We start from the raw sequence: 26,817 nt of genomic DNA, 5'->3' as shown, positions 1-26,817 counted from the left end.
CTCCAACCACTAGAGCAGTGGGATAAACAAATACAGACAAGGAAGCAGAAATCAAGATGAAAGGAGAAAGAAAAGCATCTAAGTACTTTTTATTCATTTACTAATTTATTTACATCCCAAATGCTGCTCCCCATCCCAGTCTCTCACAGAGTTCCTCCCCCACTCCATCTCCCTCCACTTCTCTCTTTAACATGAAATTTTAGTTTGTTACACTGATTATTAAAGGATGATCTGTTTAAGATATTTCTCTGAAGAATACATGCCAGCCCAATGTCTCAAACGTATCCACATGCTATACAGAACTAGGGGAGGTAAGAAAGGAAGAACTGTAAATTTCATATAAAGAGATATTCATAATTTGCATTGTCACCTGTTGGGAGCCGACTCTTAGCCGAAAGTGGCTATCATCTTTACAGCCATCTCGAGCCATATACCCTGACAAGAGACTTGTTTCAACAGCCTGCAATAGCTGAGCGCACTCTGATAAACATCTTGTTACACTGTTTAGTGCCCCCAGCTGCCAGGTGCTCCTGGTATCCGTGGCTACAAGGCACGTGACGTAGTGGCTTCAGTTGAGATTGTCCACGAGGGCAAGTCACGTGGTAAAGGGTATAAATACCCAGGATTTCCCTTCTATAGGGGAGTAGAGGAGTAGAGGAGTCGAGGAGGAGATAGAAAGGAGGAGGTAGAAGGAAGAGATAGAAAGTAGGAGGTAGAGGTAGTAAGTAGTAGGAGAATAAAGAAGACTTGAAGAGACTCCACCGGACTCTGGCTTGTATCTATCTTTTGCGTCTCTCGCCCCTTTTTTCCCCTTCCTCCGTCCCCACTTTCTCTCTTGCTAGACCCTGACCTGCTGACCGGAGCAGCAGAACCGGCCGGCCTTTACAAAGTAACAGAACCTGACGGCCGTTACAAAAGAAACGGCCGTTACAGTCACCAAAGGAAAGACAATGTATTGGGAGACCTCAAAGTCCTGGAAATGATCTCTAGTACCAACAGAGGTCAGAATTCAGAAGACCTGGACTCCAAACCTCTGGTGTTTTCTTGATAAGCGGTACAGTCTGTATGGGATCTGCTGCCACATGGATTATTTCCAATCTCACAAGGTTTTGATTTCATCTATAAGCTTTCTCCTGGCTGAAAAGTCACCAGTGTACTTCAAAACTAAAGACTGGCTATTTTGTTGAAATTTTCCATAGTGATAGATTGAATGTTTAGATTTTTTAGAACTTGCTTGAGAATCATTTTGTGGCCCTGATTTATGACTGAGAATGCGCCATATTCTGATGACAGAATATATCCTGCAGCTACTCTGTAAAATCTACCAACATTATGTCAGTTGGATTATAATAATTGTTTAATTTCAATATTGGTTTGTTGACTTTCTTTGCCAATATAATGAACCCAATTTCTTTTTTAAAAAATTTTATTTAGCCGGGCAGTGGTGGCGCACGCCTTTAATCTCAGCACTTGAAAGACAGAAGCAGGTGGATTTCTGAGTTCGAGGCCAACCTGGTCTACAGAGTGAGTTCCAGGACAGCCAGGGCTATATAGAGAAACCCTGTCTCAAAAAAATTATTTAATCTTTTTTCTTACATTCCAGATTTTATCCCCCTCCCCATCCACCAAGTAGTGTCAGGACTTGGGGCCTTCCCTTGAGCTGGATCCTACCTTAAAAAAAAAAATATATATATATGTATATATGTATATATGTATATATGTATATATGTATATATTTTAAATCAAATCATAATTTTTACTTGTTCACAGAGCTTATAAACACAAAATGGGAGGACATGGGGAAGGGGATGACCCCAGAGTGTGGGTGTTCAGGGGGAATACAGATATCTTTCAGAACAGTGTATCAGCTGGGTGAAGGTTCAGGGGACAGGCCACTATGACTCTGCCTATGATTCACTTGTCCTTATCTAAGTTGGTACTATCTGCCAAGGCTACCTATTTACAAGGTCTATGACTACTCAGGCTTGTAAATTTCCACAAAAGCTGCCTGATTACAATAGCTTATAGCCATCTGTTTCAATGTTTTTCCACAGAGACCAAAGACTTTGTGTTAGCATGCATGTATGTCAGGCCTATTGCTGATTTTAGGCCTATGGCTGATTTTAGGCCTTCAGTGTATAAGCAGGGCTGCCCCTGACATCTCCTCCCTTCTCTCTCTTCTCTCCCTTCCAGTATAGAAGGGCTGTGGCGATTCTAATCTTACAAAGGTGGGGATAGAGGCCTGACTTCCAGTAATTGAAGGGGACCTTGTAATGGCTCCGGTCCCCCTGTCATTGTCCAGTGAGGCATGAGGACCATACCCATCTCGATGTTTTTTTCCTGGAGAGGGGATACTTTTGACATCAACTCCTATGCAGTCAGGCTTAAAAAAATATTCTCTCATACAATATATCCCAACTGAAGCCTTCTCTCTTTTTCCTCCAAGTTCCTGTCCACCTCCCTTCTCCCCTAGATCCACTGCTTCTTTCTGTCAGGAGCCATAATGGGACAAGCTAATAATTAGCAGTTTATCATCCTGAAATGCTTGCCCCGGATTATTATATAATCTGCGACAAGTGTGCCCTACCTATCCAGCAAGGCTGTGGCAGGTGTATTTTAGGAAAGAACCTGCTATTAATATGCTTTTCCTATTATTGTTATTGTTAAACATATGTAACAATCACTAAGCAATAGCACACCCCTTTGGAGCAGATCTCTGCAGACCCGTGGAGATATACTGTCTTGTAGTGATGCTATATAGACAAATAGATGACTTAAGTCTTAATGATGATCTTATAAGAATTCCTAAAATTATATCAATGATTATTTAGCGCTTTTTATAGTGGGACTGGTATTACATCCCTTTCTGATAGTCAAGTCTGCAATGAGAATTCTGCCAGTCCCCCGAGTGTCATCAGTTATTTTGCTCTTAGATAGTAACCAGACAAGGAAGAACCAACAAGGAGGAGAAGAAAGAAGATCACCTTCTCCTCCCACCAAGCCAAGGCTGGCTTCCGGAACCTTTAAAAAAAAAGAACTACCAGTGAAATTAACCAAACTTGCCATAACAAGATCATTAAGACTAGGCATATATCCTTGTATAAAGGCTTCATGAGGCAGCTCAGCAAAAGAAAAAAAGCCTATGAACAGGAAATGAGAGACACCCTCACTCTCATTGTTAGGAGTCCAACAAAAACCATAGGCTAAACATGTATGCAGAGGGCCTAGCCCAGACCCTTACAGGTGTCGTGATTGCTGCTTCCTTCTCTATGAGCCCCTGTGAGCCCTGCGTAATTGATACTGTGAGCCATGTTCTCATGGAGTCCACAACATGTCTGGCTCCTACAATTCTTCTTCAGGGTTCCCTGAGTTCTAACTAATGTTTGGCTATGGGTCTCTACATTCTCCTCAGCTGCTAGAGGAAGCTTCGATGATGATGATGATGATGATGATGATGATGATGGGCTAAACACAGATCACATTAGAATCACATATTTTCCCAGCTGTGTTTGGTGCAACCTTAGGTCACTGAGCCTTCCAGCTTAGAGATCCTGACCATCTAGGCAGTGTCAAGCATGAAGTCCCTCTCAGGGTATGGACCTCAAGTTAGACCAGTCATTGGTTGGCCATTCCCATAAGCTCTGAGTCACCATTGCCCCAGCACATCTTATAGGCAGGTCAGGTTGTGAGTCATAGGTTTTGTGGACCTGGTTATAGAAGATGGCTGATTCAGGCTCCATATCCTTCATTACTAAGGGCCCTTGCTGGTGTCACCCTCATAGGCTCCAGGAAGTTTCCACTGCACTAGATGACATACTGCCCCATCCCCATGCCTACTTATTCCAGTTGTCTCTCCCTGTAGTCTGTCCTTTCCTCCTTCCACACACTGATCCTTCCTCTTTCCATCCCCTAGTCCACCCACAAAGTCTATTCTATTTTTTCTTCCCAGTAAGATCCATGAATCCCTGAAACCCCACAGGACAAGACCTCTTTACCTAACTTTTCCGGGTCTGTAGATTGCATTGTAGTGTGAGTATCCTTTACTTAACAGCTAATATCCACTTATAAGTGAGCACATACTATGTTGAGTGACAAACTTACTTTAAATGTAGTTAGGGAAGATTCAGAAGGCCATGCACTCAATATGAGCCAGGATTTATCCACCTTGTCAGACTGACAAAAGGTTTTAATATTTCTTTCCAGATAAAAGGAAGTCATGAATCTCAAAGGCATAAGGCCTTGATCACTTCACCCAACCCTGTCTGTCATCTATTAACTGTGTGAACATGAGGACTGATTGTTCTAAGGGGTTGATGGGGCTGAAAGCAGTAGGTGGTCCTCCATGAGCACCTTGGAAGGAGTTTTTCTTATGATGAATGCAGTTAGACATAACAGTTGATTCGTAGTTGGTCAGTGAACCAGGTACAGATAGTAACCAAGACTTAGGGATAGATAGTAGCTCCTGAGAGTGTGAGGAGCAACTCTAGTTCAGAGTACCCTCTTTTGACAATTGTTTATGGGTCTCTGCATGGTAGAGGCTGTGAAAGACCATTCCCATGGGGCCAAACTCTAGAACTAATCCATGGCTCAGGGGAGGGGGTTATTGTACCCTAGCCTCTTAGCATATTCTGACTTTCTAGCTCTTTGCAACCATAAAGCCCTGTGGAGCAAGCTTCACCCTTAAGAGCTGATCCAGTCTGTAGGTCAGAGAATGCTCTGAAGTCCTAGAGAGGGACCCCTCCTGACCCTCTTGCTTCCTTCCAGTGAAGAAAATTCATGACAAAATGAACATTTCTGAGAATTTTCTCAACTCAGCAATATCTGTAGCAAGATTCTGGGTCTATCTAGACTAGAGTTCACTCATGCACCACATAAGGATGTTTAGGTATATGGAAGACCCCACATCAGATGGTAGTCTCTTTAGTCACTTTAATCGAGCTGAAAATTTTCTCCTGTCTAGTGATATCATAGCTTTCAGAACCTTGTAACATCACATATTCATTGTACTCATGCTTGTGGTGATGCTGGCTGTGGTGGGAAGAATCAACGGCACTGTTCTTGTACATACTTAATAATGGTGGTTAATGACTGCTACTGGTTTCTGTATTTAGTAGATGTTACTATTACTTCAGAGTCTCCTATATGTTGAAAAGTAATTTATGTAAAATGGCCTGCCTTGTGACACTGAAAGCAACCATACACACATCTGATTGCCTCATCTTTTACATGTACCAAGAGGATACAGTGGTAATGGATTGACAAGCCCCAGGTTTGTGTAAGTATATTTTAAAATGTTCACACAACAATGAGATCACCTAAAGATACAGTTCTCAGAATTTGCCCAATTGTTAAGATGGGGTCCATAACTGTATTGTATGCCCAGATGGGTTTACAAATCATAGAATCTAGTCTGCTCTGTAGACCTGGTTGACAAGAATGACAGCTTGCTTATCAGGAGCCCAGGTTTCTGTGCTCAGGAGTAGAATGATCCTGCTGGGCTAGGCACTATTTCTGGCTGCAGCTACTCTTATGGCCAAGCACTTATTTAAGAAGTGACTGGTGTGCTGGGCATGGTAGCATATGCCTTTAATTCCAGCACTCAGAAGGCTGTGAGTTCAAGGCCAGTCTGGTCTATAGAGTGAGTTCCAGGACAGCAAGGGATACACAGAGAAACCATGGCTCACAAAAATAAAAGAGTAAAACAAAATGTGCAGTAAAGGATAGATCTATGAGGAATAAATGATGTGACCCTTTTCATCCCAGGTTCACTGGGTATTAAAAAGTGTTAACCAAAAACAATGCTGCTGATTTTGTGGTCTCAACTGGAGAAACTTTCATGAGACCACTTTGCTTTTGAGAAATGACACAGCATCCTTGAATCCAGCATATTTTAGGTCCTGCAGATGAAGAAGGCTCAAGGTGGACTGTGGAGTGCTTTGGGGAATGTCATCATAGGGACCGAGCTATGTGGAGAGGTAGACAGAAATAGCAATTAATCACGTCAGGAGCTTTAACTTTGCTCTTCAGCTGGAGATGAGTAGATGTTTGCAAAGGAGAAAATTCTCCATAGCGCCCTAGTTGGCAGTAAAGATCATGCTTTGATCTGTCTTTCCACATTCTATATGAAAATGGAAATGTTTCAGTTGCTTATGTCAAGAGATGGAGGGACTGGAGACAAATAGAAATTAAGAAAGAGGGGTTAGGTGGGGTGGCACACATCCTTCAACTCCAATACTTGGGAAGCAGAGTCAGGAGGGTTTTTAAGTTTGGTGCCAGCCTAATTTGCAGAGAAAGAGTTTTCCAGGACAGCCAGAGCTACACAAAGAAACCCTGTCTCTAAAAGTAAAAATAAAAGTACAAGAGAAAGAAGAAGGAGAAACAAAACAAAACCGGAGCAACAACAATAACAAAAACATAGGAAAGAGAGCACCAGGGCCCTGACTCCACCTTAGAGTCCACCACAATACTGACTCACCATTTCTACATGGTTCCCCTTTGATAGGGTTTAACATTGGTGATGCTATTTTGTCTCAGACTGTGAAGAACAGGTACTTACAGATGCCTTTTTATGTCAACTTGACACAAGATAGAGTCATCAGAAATGAAGGACTTCCAATTGAGAAAATGCTTCCATGAGATCTGACTGTATAGCATTTTCTTAATTAGTGATTGGTGGGGGAGGGGCCATTGTGGATGGTGCCATCCCTGGGTTGGTGGTCCTGGATTCTATAAGAAAGTGGGCTGAGCAAGCCATGTGAAGCAAGAGAATAGGCAGCACCCCTCTATGGTCTCTGCATCAGCTTCTGCCTCCAGATTCCTTCCCTTCTTGAGTCTCTGTCCTGACTACCTTCAATAACAAACAGTGATGTAGAAGCATAAGCTAAACAAACCCTTTACCCCAGGTTGCTTTTGGTCTTCATGTTTCATCACAGCAGGAGAAACCCAAGCTCAGGCAATGGTTATGGGTTTCAATTTCTCTGACACCTTTGACAAACACATCCCTCTTGGGAAGACAAAACTAATTGTCTTCCACATTCAAAACTTTGCACTGAGTTGTATAAGACAGCATGCTCCCATGCCCTTTTTTTGTTGGATAGAATGCCAATCATGGCCTGAACAGCTAACCTAAAGCTTGACCCTATTCAACTTCCTATAAAATTCACACGGCTGTACTCCTCCCAGTTTTAGTGCAGCTGGAAATTTTTAATAAAAGTGTTCACCTGTAGAGAGATTTTAATCCAGTAACATGGCTATTCTGGCTGAAGTAAAGACAAGCCCTTATTACATACCTATAATACCAAACAATGAAAGTAAAGTTAAGTTGTAGAAGGAAGCACCCATGTTTGAAAGTGATGCCTAACTGAGAGGCAGATAAAGTGATGAATCATAGAAAGATTTGACTGAATAGGATATTCCCAACTCTCACCAGAACAGAGAGAAAAGAGAGGCTACTTAAGAAAGAGTAGAGCAGAGAGAAAAAAAAAAAGAGAGAAGGCAGTTTTACCAGGACAGTTGTACAGAGACAGGTTGCAGAGAGAGAACAAGCTAGACACAGGTGAAGACAGAATGAGCCAGAGAATAAGAAGGAGCCGGAGGATTAGAACAAATTGCTTAAGGTTAGTATGAGGTCAAGCAAAGCAATTCAGTCAGAAGCTGAAAGAAGACAGTTTGAGTCAGTCAGCATGAGAGAACAGCTGAGGTTCCCAGCCAGCCGGAGTGCAGAAAGAGCTAGAAAGGATGAACTTATTCAGCTGTAAATCTCAGAAGCTGAAAACATTCTAGACCTAGATAAAATTGTACAGAGAGTAGAAGCTTCCAGACCTAGGCCTAGGTTAGCAGACAGTGGCAGTAAGCCTCTGAGATGACAATTATACCAGAGGAATAAAAGTTATGTTTACAGCCACCTGTTACTTTCCCCTGGTGTAATTTCTTTTACCTTCTTTTTGATGCAATAAGAAACATTGTCTATCAATTACTCACTGTATGTTTTGACACTTCACCTAAACCCAACCTAATAAGCCAATCTTGCTGACTAGCACAAGAAGTATTGGCTTTTATTTTGTAAACAGTGCTGTTGGTTCCTGCTCCATCCTATCCTTGCTTTTCTAGCTAGAGGCCTTGCAGGAAGGCAGCCTCTGCTTCCAAGGTCAGCAGTCATGCAACCTGAGCTCTGAGTTTTCCTCTGTCATTTGGCATGTTTCCTCTTTCCTTCATATCATTTTTTCTCCCACAAGTAGTTTTGTGTTTATACCAGTTTCCTCCATTTTAAGATCCTTAAGATTCCATAATACACAATAATTAGATAAATATAAAAAAACATAATGGTATCTGGGGGTGGGTAGAGAGATGGTTCTGAGGTTAAGAGCATTTCCTGCTTCTTCAGAAGACTAGAGTTCAATTCCTGGCACCTGCATGGCAGATCACAACTGCCTGTAACTCCAGTTTTAGGGAATCTGATGTTCTCTTTTGACCCTGGAGTCACCAGGCATACACGTGGTAAGCATGCAGGCAAGATACTCATTCGCATAAAATAAAATTAAAATATAATAAAAAAGTACAATGGAGGATTTCCAGTTCATTAGAGGATGAAACAATCAATTCTATGAGTACCACTCCTGGGACAGAAAATACAAAGCAACAATTATAATTAGCTCTGAATTAATTAAAAGAACAGTAGTGGTCACAAAGATATGAATGGGATAAATTTTCCTATGAAAAGACAGGAACCAAGGCCCAATAACATAAATTATATAAAAGATAACTGAAAAACAAAATGACCAAGAGTGGATATACGTGGCAAGTTGGTTAAAAATAAGTCCTATTCTGGGATGGGCCAGAAAATACAATGACACAAGAAAGATGTGGAATAATTCTCAAAAAAGAGATACTAAAATATTTTTAGGTGTGTTGTTAATAAACTGAAAAAGCCAAGAGTTAAGGGTTTTCCTGTAAGTCACCAGAACAGTGAGTGCCACCACCTTTCCTCTATCTGGCCAGTCCCTGACATTGTGTTTAGAACAGGGGCATAGAGACAAAACTCCACCAAACATGTAAACTACTACATGCTTAATAATGTGCTTAATAATGCTTAATAATGTTGCTGTTTAATGTGCAAGGCATGGTTCAACTGGGAGTTGTAATAATTACGAATCTGAATGCATTTCAAAGTATATTAGTACCTTAAAATAGAAAATGTTGGCAGAATCGCCAGGTGACAAGGACACATCTCAAGGATTTGAGTATTACCACACACAACTGCCATTGCTTAGTGAGAACTTGAGTACCCAAGCCAGGATGGGCCAGAGGAGGTATGGTTCACAGTGACATGCTCTCCTGAGGATTGCTTGCAGAGTCTGCTGCAAGATTTGAAATTCAGCAACCAATTGCTCAGGGGACTAGAGCCCATAACTGGAAAGTGGTAGTTCATGGAAGATACTACTTGGCAGGGAAGATAAAAGGAAATGGAGGTACAATAAAGTTCAGCTTCCAGAGCCCATCTGAAGAAAGAGAACATTCAGAGCCTTAGGAGGTACAGGTGTAGGAAGCATAGGAAGAGGTCCTAGTAGAGGTTCCTTTGTTATTCTCCTCAGGGAACTTGTGGTCCCACCTGGCACCTTGTCTCAGCTCAAAGCTAGCCTTTGATCCTACCACCTACCCACTTATATTTTTCTTCCTTTTTTGTTCTCCCTTCCTCCCTCCCTTCCTTCCTTCTTTCCTTCCTTCTAGAGGTTTTCTTATCTACATCTCTCCCACCTTCCTTTGTTAGATCTCCTGTGGTAATGAGATATGCTAGCCACTTTGTGTGTGTATAGCAACTTCACTTTCTGAGTCAGAAGTTGAATTCACAGGAACTAATCATGGATTCTCTTGTCTCTTTGGTTCACTCAGCCTTTGTTTTTTTTTCTTTCTTTTTTTTTGTATCTGTTTCTCAGTGTTATCTCTCTTCCTACTCCCACCATGTACAAACTCTTTATCATGGTTGGAAATGACACTTGCAAAATTTGTATGCTTAATGATTGATTTATTTTTTGGGGGGAATTTGTTTTGGAATTTGTTCTGGGTAAGAAATTAAGCATGTGTGAAGACATGAGTACAAATGGTTGTTGCACTATACATGCTAATAATACAAACGGTGTAATGATACATGTTCAGAACAGGTGGCAAGATTCAATTATAAGGCATTACTCAGCCATCAGGTATAGCCATGCTTAAATGATAGGGGAGGACAGATAATATACTAATAAGAAATTGTGTAATAATTTCTGATATTCCTAATAGTGCCATTTCCAATGGGCTAAGCATATTCAAATTATCACAGATAACTATCATAAAGACCAACAAAAGCTGATGCAGCTTTGAGTCATTTGTACTCCTGCGAGTAAGCCCTCACTTATATTTCTGCAAGTAACCCCAGTAAAATTCACTGCCTCACCAAGTTGACCTTTGGTAGTGTTTTTATATTAGTTTGCTTTTGGTTTCCTATCTGGGATAGTATGGCATTTCCCCCCCCCCCCCCGTATAACCCTGAAATAGTGCCACACAACACAAGAGCAGTGAGGAAAAGGCTGATAGGACCAGTCTGAGGTATCCAGACTAGAGCAGCATCAGAGTGGCTAGCTTACCTCACAAAGGAGATGTAGGTATGACCACTTGGTAGGAGAGTGAAGTCAAAGGCCAGAAGCACCTGGGGCTCAAACCCCAACAGATGCCTATCTGGGAGCAGGAGCATGACCTGAATGTGCTGGTGGCCAAGAACAACCTGGGGCTAGAGGCCATTTAATCTTAGTCTTCACTACAAAAAAGGTACCTTCTATGGGATAGAGTAGCCACTTTAAGGCCCAGAGACCAGCAACATGTCTGAGAACTTGGTTTAGACATGGTACAGAGTAGAGAGTTCAGGGTGGTCTTCAAGACCAGGAAAGTAATACAGAGATTAGAAAACCGAATGATGTACTGAACAGTTGGTTCAGATTCTCCTTTAACACACCAAATAAGAAGCAAGGTGATTAATGGGGCTTGTTAAGATGCTTAAGATACAGGGCAAGTGAGGTAGAGGTGGAGAGACCATGTTACCTGGAACATGGGATCACATTTTGTGCCTCCTACTGTATCAACTTCATTCTGATGGTAGGTTAAGGGGTTCACAGTGGAGATCTGAGGAAGTGGTGCGTCAGTAAACCAGTTTTACTTATTTGTGGGGACAATATTCTAAGATGACCAGTCAGTGCTGTTCAAGATGGAATAGACAAGGCCAGTGGATATTAGTAAACAAAACTTACCAAGGACACAAATAGAAAGAAAGCTTATAGAAATATGGTACAAGTGGGTAGCAGATGAGACCACAAACAGGAAAGTGCATGACTGATAGGATGTAAAAGTTTTATGGTATTTGAGGGCCACTTCCTTGGTCTTACTGACCATTTGTGTGAGATGTAAATACAGATAGCTAGGTGGACATCTCATTATCTTATTAAGTAATAAATTTTACAACACAACTTGTCTTTCTTGAGATTATTTATGCCAGATGCTGAGGGTCATTGAGAATTATGCTTCAGATGTTTTTATAAAACATCTTAAGTCACAAGCAGGGTCAAAATAGTTGTAGCTTGGTTGTTAAAATATAGGGGTTTGTTTTTGACCTTTTTCTCTACAGTGGATGCCTGCACTGTAAGTAGTATCAATGTCATATATATTGTTCCTTCTCCTATATAGACATAACATGATAAAGTTTACTTCTTAAATTACATGCAAAGGTGAATAAGAGCTGCCAATAAAATAGAGCAACTGTGTAGTGTTCTACAATAAAATGATTTCGAACTCATGAGTTACCTATTTCTGGAATTTTCCATTAATATCTTTGAACTACAATTTTTTTGTGTACAACTCAAACCAGAGTGAGATACAATGCTACACTTGATTATTCTCTTAAAGGTTTAATTCAAGTGTATCTGCCTGGCTTAGTTATTCACTTGAGAGAGCCTACAGCATGGGTTGATTGGCATTGCCTATGGAGAGGATACATGGGGCCAGAATGATGTTATCAGAGAATGGCTAAATGACCTCAGAAATATGCTGGTTATATGTATCACATTCATTTTTAATGCCTGACAGGTGTTGGTTGTCTCTTAGTTTTGTCATCAAATTCTATGCCCAACCTAAATATAGTCTCTCCATTTCTTAAAAATTCTGAAGTGTCTCTTAAGGTATTTGTTTGCTCGTGGTCTATACTCTACATGCTTTAACTAGCGTGTCCAGATCTTAGAAATTTTAACTTGGTTTCTCTTCTCTGGTAAAAATTGGATATCCTTCAAAACAAATGTGTATTCCTGGCTGAGACTTAATGTGTGCATGTCTCCTAGATTGAGGTAGGTTAACAATGTGGGACCAGTAGTGGTTAGACCTGGAAGCCTCCATCAAGTAGCCTTATGCATTTTCTTGGCTTCTTAATAAGCCTCATTTTCTCTTTTGTAAAGGGGTTACTCAGTATACTGCACCCAGGGAAGATGACAGTGAATAAATAACATAAGAGGCTCAGGGCCTGATGAGCCTCAGGAGAGTGAGATCTGAGTTCTAATAAGCCATCAAGGCAATGAGGAAGACTCTAAAGATGCAGTTCTTGAAGCTGTGTGAAATCTCAGGTGGGGGTTGCCATATCTGTGCCTGAAAAATGAAAAAATTTGAAACAATATTCTTGCTGAGAAAGTGTGTTTCATGATGTCAGTGCATAAGGATCAGACTTCTTTTTTCATTGTGACCTTGAGAACAAGGAAATTTACTCCACCAAAAAAGGAGGGGGGATAGGGGTTGGGGAGCATGGGGGTTGGGAGTGGGCAAGAACATAGAAGTTTAAAATTTCCCAGAAAACAAATAATTGACATGGGGAAATGGGTTGAATTATAATAGTAAAGTTTTTATTAACTTTCTTTGGAGAAGGAGAGAGAGAGAAATGATAAGATTCTGGTTGCAGTGTGTACTTTTTCATAATATTATTTTATTCACATTACACCCCAGTTTCTTCTCCCAGTCCTATTCTCCCAGCCCTGCCCTTACAAAACCCTCCCCCAACTACCTCCTCCCCTTTTCCTCAGAGGAGGGGAAGCTACCCTTGATTATCACCCTGGGTTATTTGGTCCCAGCAAGACTAAACACCTCTCCTCCCACTGAGGCCCAATCATGAAGTACAGATAGGGGAAGGGGATCCAATGGCAGGCAACAGAGTGAAAGATAGCCCCCACTCCAATTGTTAGGGGACCCACATGAAGACCAAACTGCACATGCTACTAATGTGTGGAGGGCCTACGTCCAGCCACTGCATGTTCTTTGATTGGTGGTTCAGTCTCTGTGAGCCCTCATGGGCCTAGGTTAGCTGACACTGTAGGTCTTCTTGTGGTGCCCTTGACCCCCCTCTCCAGCTTCCCAAATTCTGTCCTCCATCTTCCACAAGACTTGGCCTGATGTTTTCCTATAGGTCTTTGCATCTATTTCAATTAGCTGCTAAATGAAGTTTTTCAGAAGACAGTTATGCTGGTTCCCATCTGCAAGCATAGCAGAGTATTATTAATAGAGTCAGGGGTTGGCTCTCTCCCATGGGATGAGTCCAAGTTGGGCCAGTCATAGTTTGACCATTCCCTCAGTCTGTGCTCCTTCTTTATCCCTACACATCTTGTATGCAGGACAGATTTTCGGTTGAAGGTTTTGTGGGTGTGCTAATGCCCCTTCTTTCCACTGGAAGTCCTGCCTTGCTACAAGAGGTGGCCACTTCAGTCTCTATGTGCCCCACTTGTAGGAATCTCAGCTAGGGTCACTTTCATAGACTCCTCAAAACTCCCCCATCCCAGGTCTCCAGGGAAGTTGATGGGGGACATCTCTGGGATGAGCCAGATTCTTTCGTTTAATTAACAAATTACCCCTAGAACCCCATGTGTGAGATCTCCAAGAAATATTCTAATTCCTTCTAGCATCAAATAAACACCCAGTGATTCAGTTAAATTGCAACATTACCTGGTACCAGCCTAAGACAACAGAAAAATGACTTGCTTTCATAGATGTCAATCACAAGTGGAAGGTTCCTGGGGTAGCTCACATTTTTTTTTTTTAAACTTGGCTATGAAAGGAAGGTCCCCACAACCTCTGCCGGTTTGGGTATCTTAACCCATTTTTTGTTATGGCCGGATAGCATAAATTGAAAACAATAGAGATTAAGGAGGATCTGAGGTTTGTGGTTTGAAGTACACATTTGAGGGACCATGTCTGGTGAGGGTATTTGCACTGTATCATAGCATGTTGGAGGAGCAAGTGACACAAAGGTACACAAAGTCACTCCTGAGAAAAACTAACCTGCTCCAGCAATAAAGGGTACTGATCCACTCAAAGATGAGCGAATCACAACCTGTCTACCGGGTAAAGATTCCACACCTTAATTTAGTTGCAATCAAATTCTCCCCTGTGAATTTGATAATTGTTAGGCATGGATAATTGTTAAGGAACAGATGAACAGCTCAATGAAGAGTTGTGCACAGCAAAAAAGAATGGTACTTGGGGTTTCATTCATCCACATCCCTGCCCCATGTCTTCACCAATCTGGAAGCTTCCCTAATGAGTTGAGACAGGCACACAATTGATAAAATCATTAACTACTGCTGATTAATTCAGCCTTCATCCCCTCAAGGTCAAAGATGAACTGCAAGGTCCAACTTACTTGGTTCTTCTGACAATGAGCTGATCTTTTTGTTGCCACAGGGCTCACTTAGAGTATCTTATGCATGCCTGAGAAGGGCTTGCCATGGAATGTATAGATACTCTTTTCTCATGTTATCACTCAGGGATACCTAGGGTTCTAATTGCAGAAATGGGGATGAAAATCAAATATGCCTTTCTCAATATAGTACGATATCATAATGATGTCAACAGACATTTCTTCCTTGTAACCCACAGCAGTATTAGGAGTTGAAGAGAAAGGATCCATTGACCTGCAGAGGAAGCAGGGGCCTTGCTGGCTACATCTACACCAGCTCTAGAAAGAAAAAAGGATCTTGGTACATTCCTTGATTGAAGCTCCATGGCCAGATTCTTACAGACCGTGCTGTTCCTGGTGATCACAATGCAGTTTGTATCTAGAAGAGTTCAAGCCTGGGGCTCACCAAAGATTGTGAGGCCATTCGAAGACATCCCCAAATCCTATGTCTATGTGCAGCATGCACTCTGGTATGCCATGAAAGAGTATAACAAGGCCAGCAATGACCAATACAACTTCAGGGTGGTGGATATCCTAAAATCTCAGGAGCAGGTGGGTATGCTGTCTGTTCCTTGCTCCTTTATCCTCTAGCTTTCTGTTGGGGGCAGAGACTAGTGTTGAGGGATAGTTACTACATAGGAATGGAAACAAGGATATAGGATGCCTTTATCTATCACACACTATTTCATTTTAGAAGTGAAAATTAATTGGATTTTGCTATTTATTAGTCTGAAATGTAGAAGAATCTTCAAATATCAATTAAAATTGGTTATAGTAACACTAAAACTCTAGGTCAGGGGCTGGAGAGATGGCCCAGTGGTTAAGAGCACTTTCTGCTCTTGCAGATAGCCCAGAATTGGTTACCATCATCCATATATGGTGGCTCACAACTCTTTGTAATTCCAGTTCTAGGGGATCTGACACCTCTTTCTGGCTTCTGAAGTCCCCAGGCATGTACATGGTACACCTATATGCATATAAGCTAAACAATTGTACACAGAAAATAAAGATAAAAAAATTTAAAGCATAGTTCAGAGCTCAGAAAGAGTATCTATAGGTTTTGTGCAGTGTTGAGGGCCAATACACACAAGCTTGTACAGAAGCCTGGAACTACTTTGGCTCAACTAGAACATTTGCTTCATGTTGAATGGCCTTTTTTTCATGGCTCATTCATTCAGCTTGCACAGTTCTAGGTAGGAGCTATTCTGTGCTATAGAGAGGAAACTGAGGAATGGAAAGAATACAATGTTGTATAGCTGATAAGTAAGGGAGTCAAGACATAAACCTAGATCATTGTGATTGTAATCAGGATATGACTCTGAGTGACTGGATAGGGTGAGCAAGTTCTGGTTCATGCTCCATAGTGGAGAAGAGTCCAGCAAAAGGGAAAAATGAGGTACCTGAAAGGTCCAAAGTCAGAGGAGTCTGGAAAAGCAGTGGGGAGCTGCACCAGCATGTAAGAAGCCCCTTGTCTCTTGTTTGCTGAACAATTGGGAATATACATTAGGCTCATGATTGGTTGGTGGCTGAGTGAATTGACACTGCTTGCAATTATTTTAACTTAGAAGCACAGATGTTCCCTAAATTATTATAATTTAATTTATGATTTCTTAATTTATGGTGGTGTGAAAGCGATACACAATAGAAAACATAGTAACATATCCACAAATACATAGTATCATACCCACACTTATGCAGATACACACACAATAAAAATGAGAGAAAACTGTTTCTTGAATTTCCAATTTGTCTGCTTACTTCTGAGAGTACCACTAAAGTAGTTTGCCCTCTCCTTCCAGATATTTTTTCCATATACATAGATTATGGAAAGATTCAAAATTCTCTCTCTCTCTCTCTCTCTCTCTCTCTCTCTCTCTCTCTCCCTCTCCCTCTCCCTCTCCCTCTCCCTCTCCCTCTCTCCCTCCCTTTATCTCTCTCCACCCCTCTCTGTATGTGAGGTAGAAAGAGAGATATGAGATAGGGTGAAGGGTGGGGGGATGGAGGAAAGAGAACAATGTCTGAGTCAGTCCTCTTCTTCCACCATGTAGATTCTGAGAATCAAACGCAGGTTTTCAAGCTTGGTGGTAGGTGGTTTTATTCATAGAGCTATCTCACTGGTCCAATTAAACTTATTTTGTATTCATGAAATCATGCTGTATTTTGTTTGTTTTGGCACTCATAATGTCACAGAAATTCACACACATACACACATATGCTGTACTTTGTGTGAATATATACATTTCATATATATATATGAATATGAAAACTGATTTGCCATGATTATTTTTTTTGCTTTATAGCCTAGCAGATCAGTAGGTTTGTTAATAGAAAGCATAGAACAGTGAAGATGCCATTGCATTCATCATAGTCAATACTATGAGTTTAAATTCTTTGGTTAGAGAATGTATTTGTAAATAATAGCAAATTGCCTCTGAATGCTACTATTCAATCTATTCTTTTTAAATTTTATTTGTCATGCTAGACATTGAACACAGGGCCTCAGTTAGGCTGTGGACTAAAATAAATTCAGGCTCCTACCAGTGCTGCCGGAATGACTCTTGCCATTCATCATATCAATATTGGAACTATCTTGTCTTTTAGATGTTTGTCTGTTTGATGGATATGAAAATATATCCTTTTGTATTTTCTAATACCATGAAAAAATGTGCCATATACCCACATATACATGTATGTATATGGCTGCACTTGTATTGTTTGCAGTTTAATTTTGCTTATACAGTCTGTAGACTTTTGAAAACATACAGCACTTAGCCTTTTCTTTTTGTATGTTGTTTGGATTTTGTGTCTGGCTTGAGAATCCTTCCTCCACCTATCATGAATTTATTGATCAAATGAACACTAGGTATGTCTACACTTTTAAAAGTACAAAACAATTACCAGAACTCTAGACTTTTGAAAGATGAGTACAACAGAGGCTGAAGCCTTCAGTCATGGTGGAAGTCATTGTTTGAGAGGCTTCCTGCAGCTATCCAGACAGGGAAGTAAGCCCTTGAGGAAATAAGGATGAAATTGTGTGCACATCTACTTCACCAACCTGGAACAGACTTTGGGTAATCTAATATCAGGAAGTTCATTATCAGTATATTTAAAACACAGTACAAATTGGGAAAAGGTTTCCAGGCAACAATCAATTCAATTCCAGGTGCACAATAAAGCTTAAGCTGTGACTGCAAATAAATTTTTACAAAGTACTTTTGATCCTGAGCATGGGTTTCATGTTTTAAGGCCTAAAATCTAGTGTGGTCTTTGAATGATAGCATCGAGGTAAGCAGGCCATAAAGTATATGTGACATCTCCCCTAAAGCGGGGGAAAGTCTGGAATAATCATTCTGGGGAATTTGGGTGAGATCTTCCTCTGAAGTAAAATGTGGGTGAGCTCTTTCTCCATAGATAGCAAAATGGTCACTGGATAATTAACAAAATCCACTCTCAGCTTTCTGGATGGAATGCAGACATTTGATTTTTATCTACTTCATTGAGGGGACACCCCTGCATAACTAATATTCCTAGGTCTCTGAGTGCTTCTCTGTGGGTAGAAGGGCCTTCTGTGCCCTCAACAATTGTAGAATTCTTTATTCTCTCCCTTCGTCTGTCAGTTCCTCGGCTCTCTCATAGTTGCCTCTGAGAAAGACAAGTGCTATCATTTGAATATGTCCTCCTAAAAACATGCTTTGGAAATTTAATCCCTTATGTGAGAGTATGAAGACGTGGCCCTAAGGGAGAATTTTATGCTACAAAGAGAATTTTTATGTTTGATATTTGACTGACTTCTCTCTCTGACGTTATTCTTATTGTTGTTGTTCTGTGCATGTGGGTGCCTGTGTGAGTGCTTATTGGGCAGCTACAGGTCAATGTTGCTGTTTTCATTGATCACTCTTCCCAAACTTGGAACGCATTGATTTTGCTAAGCTAGCAGGCAATTCCCTCAGACACTGGTTTGTTCTTAAAGGTCTTGAGGCTGAACACTTGGTCTCCTGCTTTTGTGTGTGTGTGTGTGTGTGTGTGTGTGTGCTTCCTCTTGTCCTTCTGAACTCCACTATGGTAGGATATAGTTAGAAGAATCCTGCTAAGCTCCCTGATCTGTGAATGTGGAGTCTTTAGAAACCTCAAAAATTAAATACCTTCTCTTCACAGGTGACCTAACCCCAAGCTCCAATAAATAAATGGTTAATTTTCATTGGAGAATGCTCTTTGTATGTAATTTCCTTGTTTTGTTCTGGGGATACTTGTTATTACTACAAAATTAAAAATCCAGGAGTTAGGGAGATGACTCAGTCAGTAAAGTGGTGGCTGCAAATACATGGGGGCCTGAGTTTGGGTTACAGAATCTATTCAAATGTTAGGAATTGCAGTGCATATCTGCAACCCCAGCACTTGGGGCAGTGGGCAGGCATAAGAAGATCCCTGAGCTTCTTTGCCACATAGCTTAGCAAAATCAATGAGCTCCAGGTTCTGCAAGAGTGACCCAAGAAGACACTGACATTGACTGACTTGTGGCTTTTCAGTGCATGTTCACATGTACATATGAACCAACCCACATGAATACATACATATAACATATACATATATACACATAGTAACAATAATGATGTCAATAAATAAAAATGAAACACTTGTGAGAGAGAAGATAGACAGATGTCAAGTTAAGAATTCTCTCAAATAATCTCAAAACTTCTGCCAGGAGGTGTAGCACTGAGGAAGAGCAGGAATATTTTCTAGCCCTAAATAACCAATGGCATATTGGCTCCTCAGAGGAGATACTTGGTCCTGTTTTCTTCTATGAGATTTAACTTACATGACTTGTTGACAGATTACAGATAGTCTGGAGTATTATCTTGAAGTAAACATTGCCCGAACAATGTGCAAGAAAATTGCAGGAAATGATGAAAACTGCTTGTTTCAACATGATCCTAAAATGAAAAAGGTATGTGGTTGACATAGAGAAAATTACCCTGGTCCCACCTACGTGATAGAGAACATTAATCGGACACTTACGACAAATTTGCTAGTTTCTTATTTAAGCTTTGTTCATTTGAGACTGTGGTAGCAGCCAGACTGAAAACCTGAGATGTTTCTATTATCTATCACTGATATCATCCTACCCCATTCTATAAGATGTATACATACATATATGTACACTTACCCAGAGAGACACAGGCATAAGTGCACATAGAGATATGTATACATGACACATAAAAGTAGGCTTAAATCAAAGCCAGTTCATTATACATTGCTATTTTGCATTCTGGACAGGGTTCTTCTGGGCAGCCATTCTGCTCCTATGGTATGTACTGGCAGGAATGTTCCAGACAAGTGGGTTAGTCACATTCACACATGTAGTACTAAACAGAGGATTGGCTGATAAAGCTGGAGCTACTCAAACTACATTTCTTCTCTTTGGGGCTCCTCTGTCACAAAGTCATAGAGCAAAAATCTGTCCTGTTCTTTTTCCAGGAGTAAGAGGTGTCCTGGCATATGAATCTGTCCTTGCTAAAACAAGCGCCATCTCAGCCAAACTAATATATATTCACCATTCTATATTCATTAACTTTCTCATAAAGAGATGATCCTAAGGCAATCTACCACTTTAATTTCTATCATCATCATCATCATCATCATCATCATCATCATTTCTCTCTCTGTGTGTGTATGTACATGTGTGTGTGTGTATGTGTGTGTGTGCATGTGCATATACTTGTGCATGCCAGAGTTTAATGCTGGGTGTCTTCCTCTACTGTTCTTTATTTTACTTTTTGGAGACATTGTCTTTCGCTGAAGATGGGTTTTGCCATTTGGACTAGATGGGCTGGCTAGGAAGCCCCCAGGATCAGTGTGTCTATGTTCTCACACAGTGCTGAGGTCATAGCTTTATGATGCTGTTTTCCATGGGTGCTAGAGATCTAAATTTAGATTTTCATGCTTATTCAGCAAGCACTTTATTCACTGAGACATCTCTGCAACACTACCATCTTAAAGAAGAGATAAGTAGACCCTGCTATATTAGCCCTGGGTAGTGGCCATCTTGGTAGATACCCTACTCCGAGTGCTATGTACTGAGCCAGTGAAGGGCAGGTCCTGACCATCTCATAGACATTCTTGATTCAGGGAATGTCAGGAAGAAATCATTTTATCTGATTCTATTAAGTCTGCTGTTGTATGGAAGCCCTGGGAGTCTGTGGGGCTGTCTGTCTGAATGAGTCTCCATGTCCAACATACTACCCCATGTTCAGTCTTCTGTCTCGTCATGGATGAAGGTAATGATAGTTATGCACTAGTGTTACCAGGCCTTGTTCCCAGATGAGTTCATAGGGGCCAGTCTGTCACAATGGGATCAGCACTAATGTCTAATAACCAAAGACATTTTATATTTCAACTTATGCTGTGTAAAGGAATTATGTTCTATACGTGTATATTAATCTTTTCTCTTTTTTTCAGAGCTGAGGACTGAACCCAGGGTCTTGCACTTGCTAGGCAAGTGCTCTACCACTGAGCTAAATCTCCAACCCTGTCATTGTTTTCTAAAACCATATTCTCATGAAATACATTAGAGATAGAAGTGGCGTTACATTCTCCTGGAACCTTTGATGAATGTCCAGTTCTTCCTTCCAGGATTAGCCTTGGGTAACATTTGTGTCAAGATGACCTTGTTGAAGCTTCATGTAAATTGGAACTTTCCTTTTTCTTGCTTTTTAAACTGCTGTGCACTGTGCATATTTCGGTGCAATTTCTTTGTCTCCTTTGCTTGAGGCTGTCGTTCATGTCATATCAATATTATAGAAGTATTTCAGCTTTACATTTTATTCTACATTAATATGAATTTTTAGAACAGAGAGTAGAAAAACAAAAGTGCCCATTGCCCACCATGAGCCTGGAGCCCTACTCCTTCAAGATTCTGAGACCAGGTCACACATCTCAGTGTGATTTTCCACCTGAAGGCTGTTCTGCTTGGTGTCTGGACAGATTTTTTACTTCTTCTGAGAAGCACAGGGTTCTGTGCTAGTCTTATTTTATTGATTCCATGGGGCAGGATCAATAGGGACCCAGGCAGAGCAGATGGTCTTTATGGATCATAGGAAAGTGGGCTGTAGAGGGAAGCGGATTTGTCAGATTGATCAGTTTCTGGATTCAGACTGATTCTGTAAGGAAGGCTGGCTCCTCTGCCTGAAGGTTCAAGGTTGGCCATACATGTACTGCAGTAGGTATAGTTGACTCACTCCCTTAGTTCTTGTAAGTCAAATCCTGGGACATGGAAGTAGGGAGTTGTGGGATTTTCCCTTTTTCTTTCAAACTAAAAATTCTCTCTCTCTCTCTCTCTCTCTCTCTCTCTCTCTCTCTCTCATGTGTGTGTGTGTGTTTGCGCTTGTGTGTGCCTGTGTGTCTGTGTACCCATGTGTGCATGTGTGTAATATATATTTTTTGTGGACAAGTGTACATGAATATCATTCTTTACCCTATCTTTTGAGATAAGTTCTAACATTGAACTCATTGATTAGTACACTGGCTGGCCACTGGAACTCCAGGATCTGCCTGTCTCTGCTCTTGCTGTGCTTGGATTATAGATGTGCAACTATGTCTAGCTTTTTTACATGGGTGCTGGGGATCCAAATTTAGGCACTTTGCTATGCCTTCTCCACAGTTCCCCAAGTAACTGTCCTTTATGTCTCTTTCAGATGGTGTTTTGCATTTTTATTGTTAGCTCCAAACCATGGAAGTTTGAACTCAAAATGCTGAAGAAACAATGCAAAGATATCTAATAAGCATCCAGCATGCCTTACCACTCTCACTTTTCTTTTAAATGCATAAAGATGCTTGTAAGATAATGGACCACCACAGTTGACGTGCTGACTTTATTAAGTGTGTGTGTGTGTGTGTGTGTGTGTGTGTGTGTGTGTGTAGGCAACAAGGACTAGTGCTGAGAGGTGAGATATTATTTTCTGGGGCTGGGTAGCCTTCTCTAGGTGGTTCCATCATTGCTGAGGAAAGGGAATCTGCAGGCAATAAATGGATATTACCTCTAGCCTAACAAATCTCCAGGCACAAATGACTTCCACCGTCCACAGTGGCTCTGTGGAGTCCCTTCTTCACTCATGAAGTTCACATAGTATTCATGGAATTAGCAAAGCACTAGCAAAGCACCAGCCAGTTGCATTATCACCTTGGCTATCATTCATGTCTTCATTTAAGTTTCTGGTTGCTTCACCTGAGAAAGACAGTTCCTACTTAGCTCACACCAGGCTAAGGAATCCTCTAGAGTAGGCTTTATTATCTTAAATGAGGGTTTGGGAAGATGGAGAAAGACAGTTGCTGTTTTGCGTTATAGTGCCTCTAGCCTCCAAGTTCTGTTCGGTCCTGAGTGGTTTAAGTCACAATCTGGTAATATTTACAAAGAATTCTCCAATGGTTTTCTGATTGAGTGGTGTGTTCTTGGGCAGCTTTGGGCAGACTGGTCAACCAGAAGACCAGTTATATAACTCACAGCACAGTAGGCTTGCAATTCATTTGTGACGATGACCGGTTTAGATCTACAGGTGCAGATAGCCCTTGTTGCCTCCAATGTCTTTCTGTAGCTTAGAGAGACAATTAAGGTGACACATAGCTCCTGGTGAGCAGCATCCGCTAAAATTGCCTGTCTTCTGTGTGAGATGAGTGAGGTTACCACCATGGAATCCTGCTATGGGGTCAGACAGCAGACATAATTCACCTTTGCCTCCTTTGACCTGGTGCTTGGCTGTGCTGAAGGGTTAAATGTAATGGCACGTTTCCTGGACCCCGTTCTGTGGTGGTTGGGAACAGGGTTTGAGATTTTAGCAGAGGAATTCTTGTAGAATTAGGCTCCCTGCCCTGAGATCAGGCTGTCTCTACCGCTCCTTATCACTTCTTCATGGTCTCACCTCCTTCCAACTGCTGTGCACATTTTCTTTTGTTTTGCTTCCCTCCCCTCTATCTTTACATTGATTCTTTGTGAATTTCACATCAGGCACCTTAATCCCACTCATCTTCCCATCCCTTCATCACCACCCTCTGCCCTTGTAACCTCTCCTTCAAAAGAAAACTATCCATTGTGGAAACTGTAGAGTGTGACAGTATGTCCCACAGCATATCCTTTGTAAAAAAAAAAAAAAATTATTGATTCATTGTGAGTTTCACATCATGCACCCCAGTACCACTCACCTCCCCGTCCCTTCATATTCACCCTTCACCCTTGCAACCTGCCCCCCAAATAAACACACAGAAACAAAAAAAGAAAGCATACAAAACATCTCATTATGGAAGCTGTAGTATGTCACAGTGTGCACACTGTGACACATTCCAGTATCTTCACTTGCAAATGTTCATCACATGAGTCATTGCACTGATTCCTTCCAGATCTTTGGCTTCTGTGACACCATCAATATAAGATTCTCACTAGGACTCCTTCAGGTTATCCTGATGTTGTTCTGTGTCATGAAGATCCTGCAGCTTTGGATCAGCAGGACTAGTCCTTTCACATGTCCCAACCATTTGCAGATGATATTGATTTGGGGGTAGGTCAATTCAGAGCCCTCAATCCTGGGCTGGTTGCATGGTGGCTTTCTCTTATCTGAGCCAGCGGTGTGAGCTATCCAGCACTGTTTGGCTAAGCCACCCAGTGGCATCATTGGCAGGAGGCAGGGTCAGTTCTTCTACACTCATGCTCTCAGGGCCAGCTCACCCTCAGCCATGCTTCCAGAGCTAGCTCCATTGTGCTGTCCACTGAAGGCTTGAGTCCTTTCTCAAGCGCTGCAGCCTTTGAGGGGCTGGGCCAACTCTTCCCATTCTCACACCCTTAGCAAAGACTCACCAGTGCCTTCATCATCAGGGCCAGCTTCACTGTGTTGCTCAGGGCCCACTCTCTTGAGTGCTATCATTTGTAAGAGATGGGGCCAGCTCTCCAGAGCACCACAGCCAGTGAGGGGTGAGGCTAATTGTGCACCAGCCTTGGACATACATGTGGTCCCCTATGGCTCCCTCAATCAGGTATATTCTCGTGTTCCCTAGTGATAATATGAGCCAGAGACATTGACATAGACTTCTCCTGCTACATAGTCAAGGACCCAGACATAGCCCTCAGCAGTATCTTGGGCTGGGAGCTCAGCAAGGGCCCAGGTGTCAGAGATGATCACTCACAACAGGCCACTCCTCTCCACTCTTGAGTCTCCAGTTCCATCTCTCTCGATAATGCTCAAGCTGCTCCATTTCTCTTTCTTTCCCATCTGTCCACCACATACACATTGTGGTGGCTGTCGGCTGACCACATGGGCTGCCAGGCTTGTGGGCCTCTGAGTGACACTCTTCTCTGGCAACTGGGTGTCTATAGTGTACCAGAAGGCAGGTCTGTGGAGGGAAGGTGGTCCACAGATCTCTGTCTTCCAGCTCTGACACTGTGCTGAGTGTGTTGGTAGGCAAGGCTCTGTGCATCCATGGTCTGTCTTCCTCTCCCTGAGATGTGCTGCCTGGATTTGATTTGATTTTTATGTGTCCTAGGCTTAAAACAGCTTTGGTCACCAAGCCAGGCAAGTATCCAGCTAGGATCAACAAAGGACAGCCATATGTGCTGTCCCTGACTGATAACAGAACAACACCACCAACAAGGTGTTTTTTTTTTTTTTTTGCCCATTGTCAGAGGTTTGTGCAAATTTTTATATCTGTGAGCATATACATAGACATCTGGTGGGTTTCCCCACTGAGCAGGGGACACAGGGCTTGGCATCTCAAATCTTTGGCTGATGTTCCTGCTGGCTTTCATATTATCTGGGGTACATGTACTGATACGATAGAGCATTGAGGGAGACTAGGGTTAATCTCTTCAGAGAGGCAGTCACAGGCCTTTGGGAAAATTATTGCAGCATCATCCATAATTATCTGTGGGGAAAGCTCATTCTATTGAATCCAACCTGCAGGGCCCACAGGGTTGTAGTGCTTCTCCCTAAGTTGTATGCACAGGGCCATGGAAATAGTGCTGGAGGAGGAATGAGCTTTGACCCTCACAGAAGGGAAGCACACATACCTGACAATCTTCAGTGTATTACTCGGTTTTGCATAGTAGTGACCTCAGTCCCAGAAAATGAAGCCCTGTCTCTCAGTTCAAGTTCTCTCATCTATTTTTTCCCCTGAGCTACAACACACCATCTCCATCAGATGGTACACTGTATTTGGGTCAGCCAAACTCAGTGCTTTTACAGTTCCATTACCCACTTGTGTTCTAACTTGACATGAATTCCTATTTGTATATATGAAGGATGATATGTGGTATATGCACATGTATGTCTTGTTTTGTGATACTCCTATATGTATACATGCCTAAGGAAGCCAGAGGTTGCTGTGGATTGTCTTCTATCATACTCCACCTTGTTTTTTGAGACAAGGTTTCTTACTGAACCCAGAGCTCACAAATTTGCCAACACATTGCTGGCTAGTGAGCTTCAGGAATCTTCCTGTCTCTGTCTTTCCATGGATAGGATCATAGGCATGTGCCACCATGCCTGGCTGGGGATACAAACATGGATCCTCAAGCTTTCAAGGGAAGCCACTCACCAACTGAGTCATGTCCCCAGTCCCTCAATGCCCATTCTTAATGGCATTAACATAAATGGCCTATTTTGAAAGATGAGTTATTTTCAGAGCACTGATTTCAAATTAACTAATGTCATATGTGAGAGGCAAAAATGTCTTGCTATGACCTGTTGAAAAGATCATCTTGTTTGTAATCATGAGGATCACGGGACTGTAGAGGAATTCTGTTTCATGTCATTGGGTTGAAATACTTATCATCTCTAGGGGAGTGTCATTCAGATAGCTCTTTAAATTTGACCTAAGTGTTGTTCTAAGTCTTGGGTAAATATGTATGTGGATGTGGGAGAATGGAGATAGAATGGGTTCTGAACCTTTAAAGGACAGTTCTGTGCTAGAAGGTTGCTAACAAGGAGAGATGAGCGAACCCTCTGGGCTACATGCTTTCAGCTGACTTTAAAAGTTAATCATTCTGAAGGCCATTTGGCTGTGTTATATATTGTAGGTTTCCAGCAGGCTTTATTGGAAAAGAT

General features: G+C 41.6%; 1 protein-coding gene across 1 annotated transcript; it reads left to right on the top strand.

The window, feature by feature from the left end:
• Positions 1-10,671: 10,671 nt before the first annotated feature.
• Positions 10,672-22,587, top strand: LOC114609690 (cystatin-13). The gene is made up of 4 exons (XM_028754087.1): positions 10,672-10,803; positions 14,935-15,286; positions 19,566-19,679; positions 22,426-22,587. Exons 2-4 carry the CDS (start codon positions 15,059-15,061, stop codon positions 22,507-22,509), a joined length of 426 nt encoding a protein of 141 aa, XP_028609920.1. The 5' UTR covers positions 10,672-10,803; positions 14,935-15,058; the 3' UTR covers positions 22,510-22,587.
• Positions 22,588-26,817: the final 4,230 nt, after the last annotated feature.

This window comes from Grammomys surdaster, unplaced genomic scaffold, assembly GCF_004785775.1.
Source record: "Grammomys surdaster isolate TR1022 unplaced genomic scaffold, NIH_TR_1.0 129, whole genome shotgun sequence".
In the NCBI taxonomy this organism is placed as follows: Eukaryota; Metazoa; Chordata; class Mammalia; order Rodentia; family Muridae; genus Grammomys; species Grammomys surdaster.
This window is presented reverse-complemented; position numbering and strand designations above follow the sequence as displayed.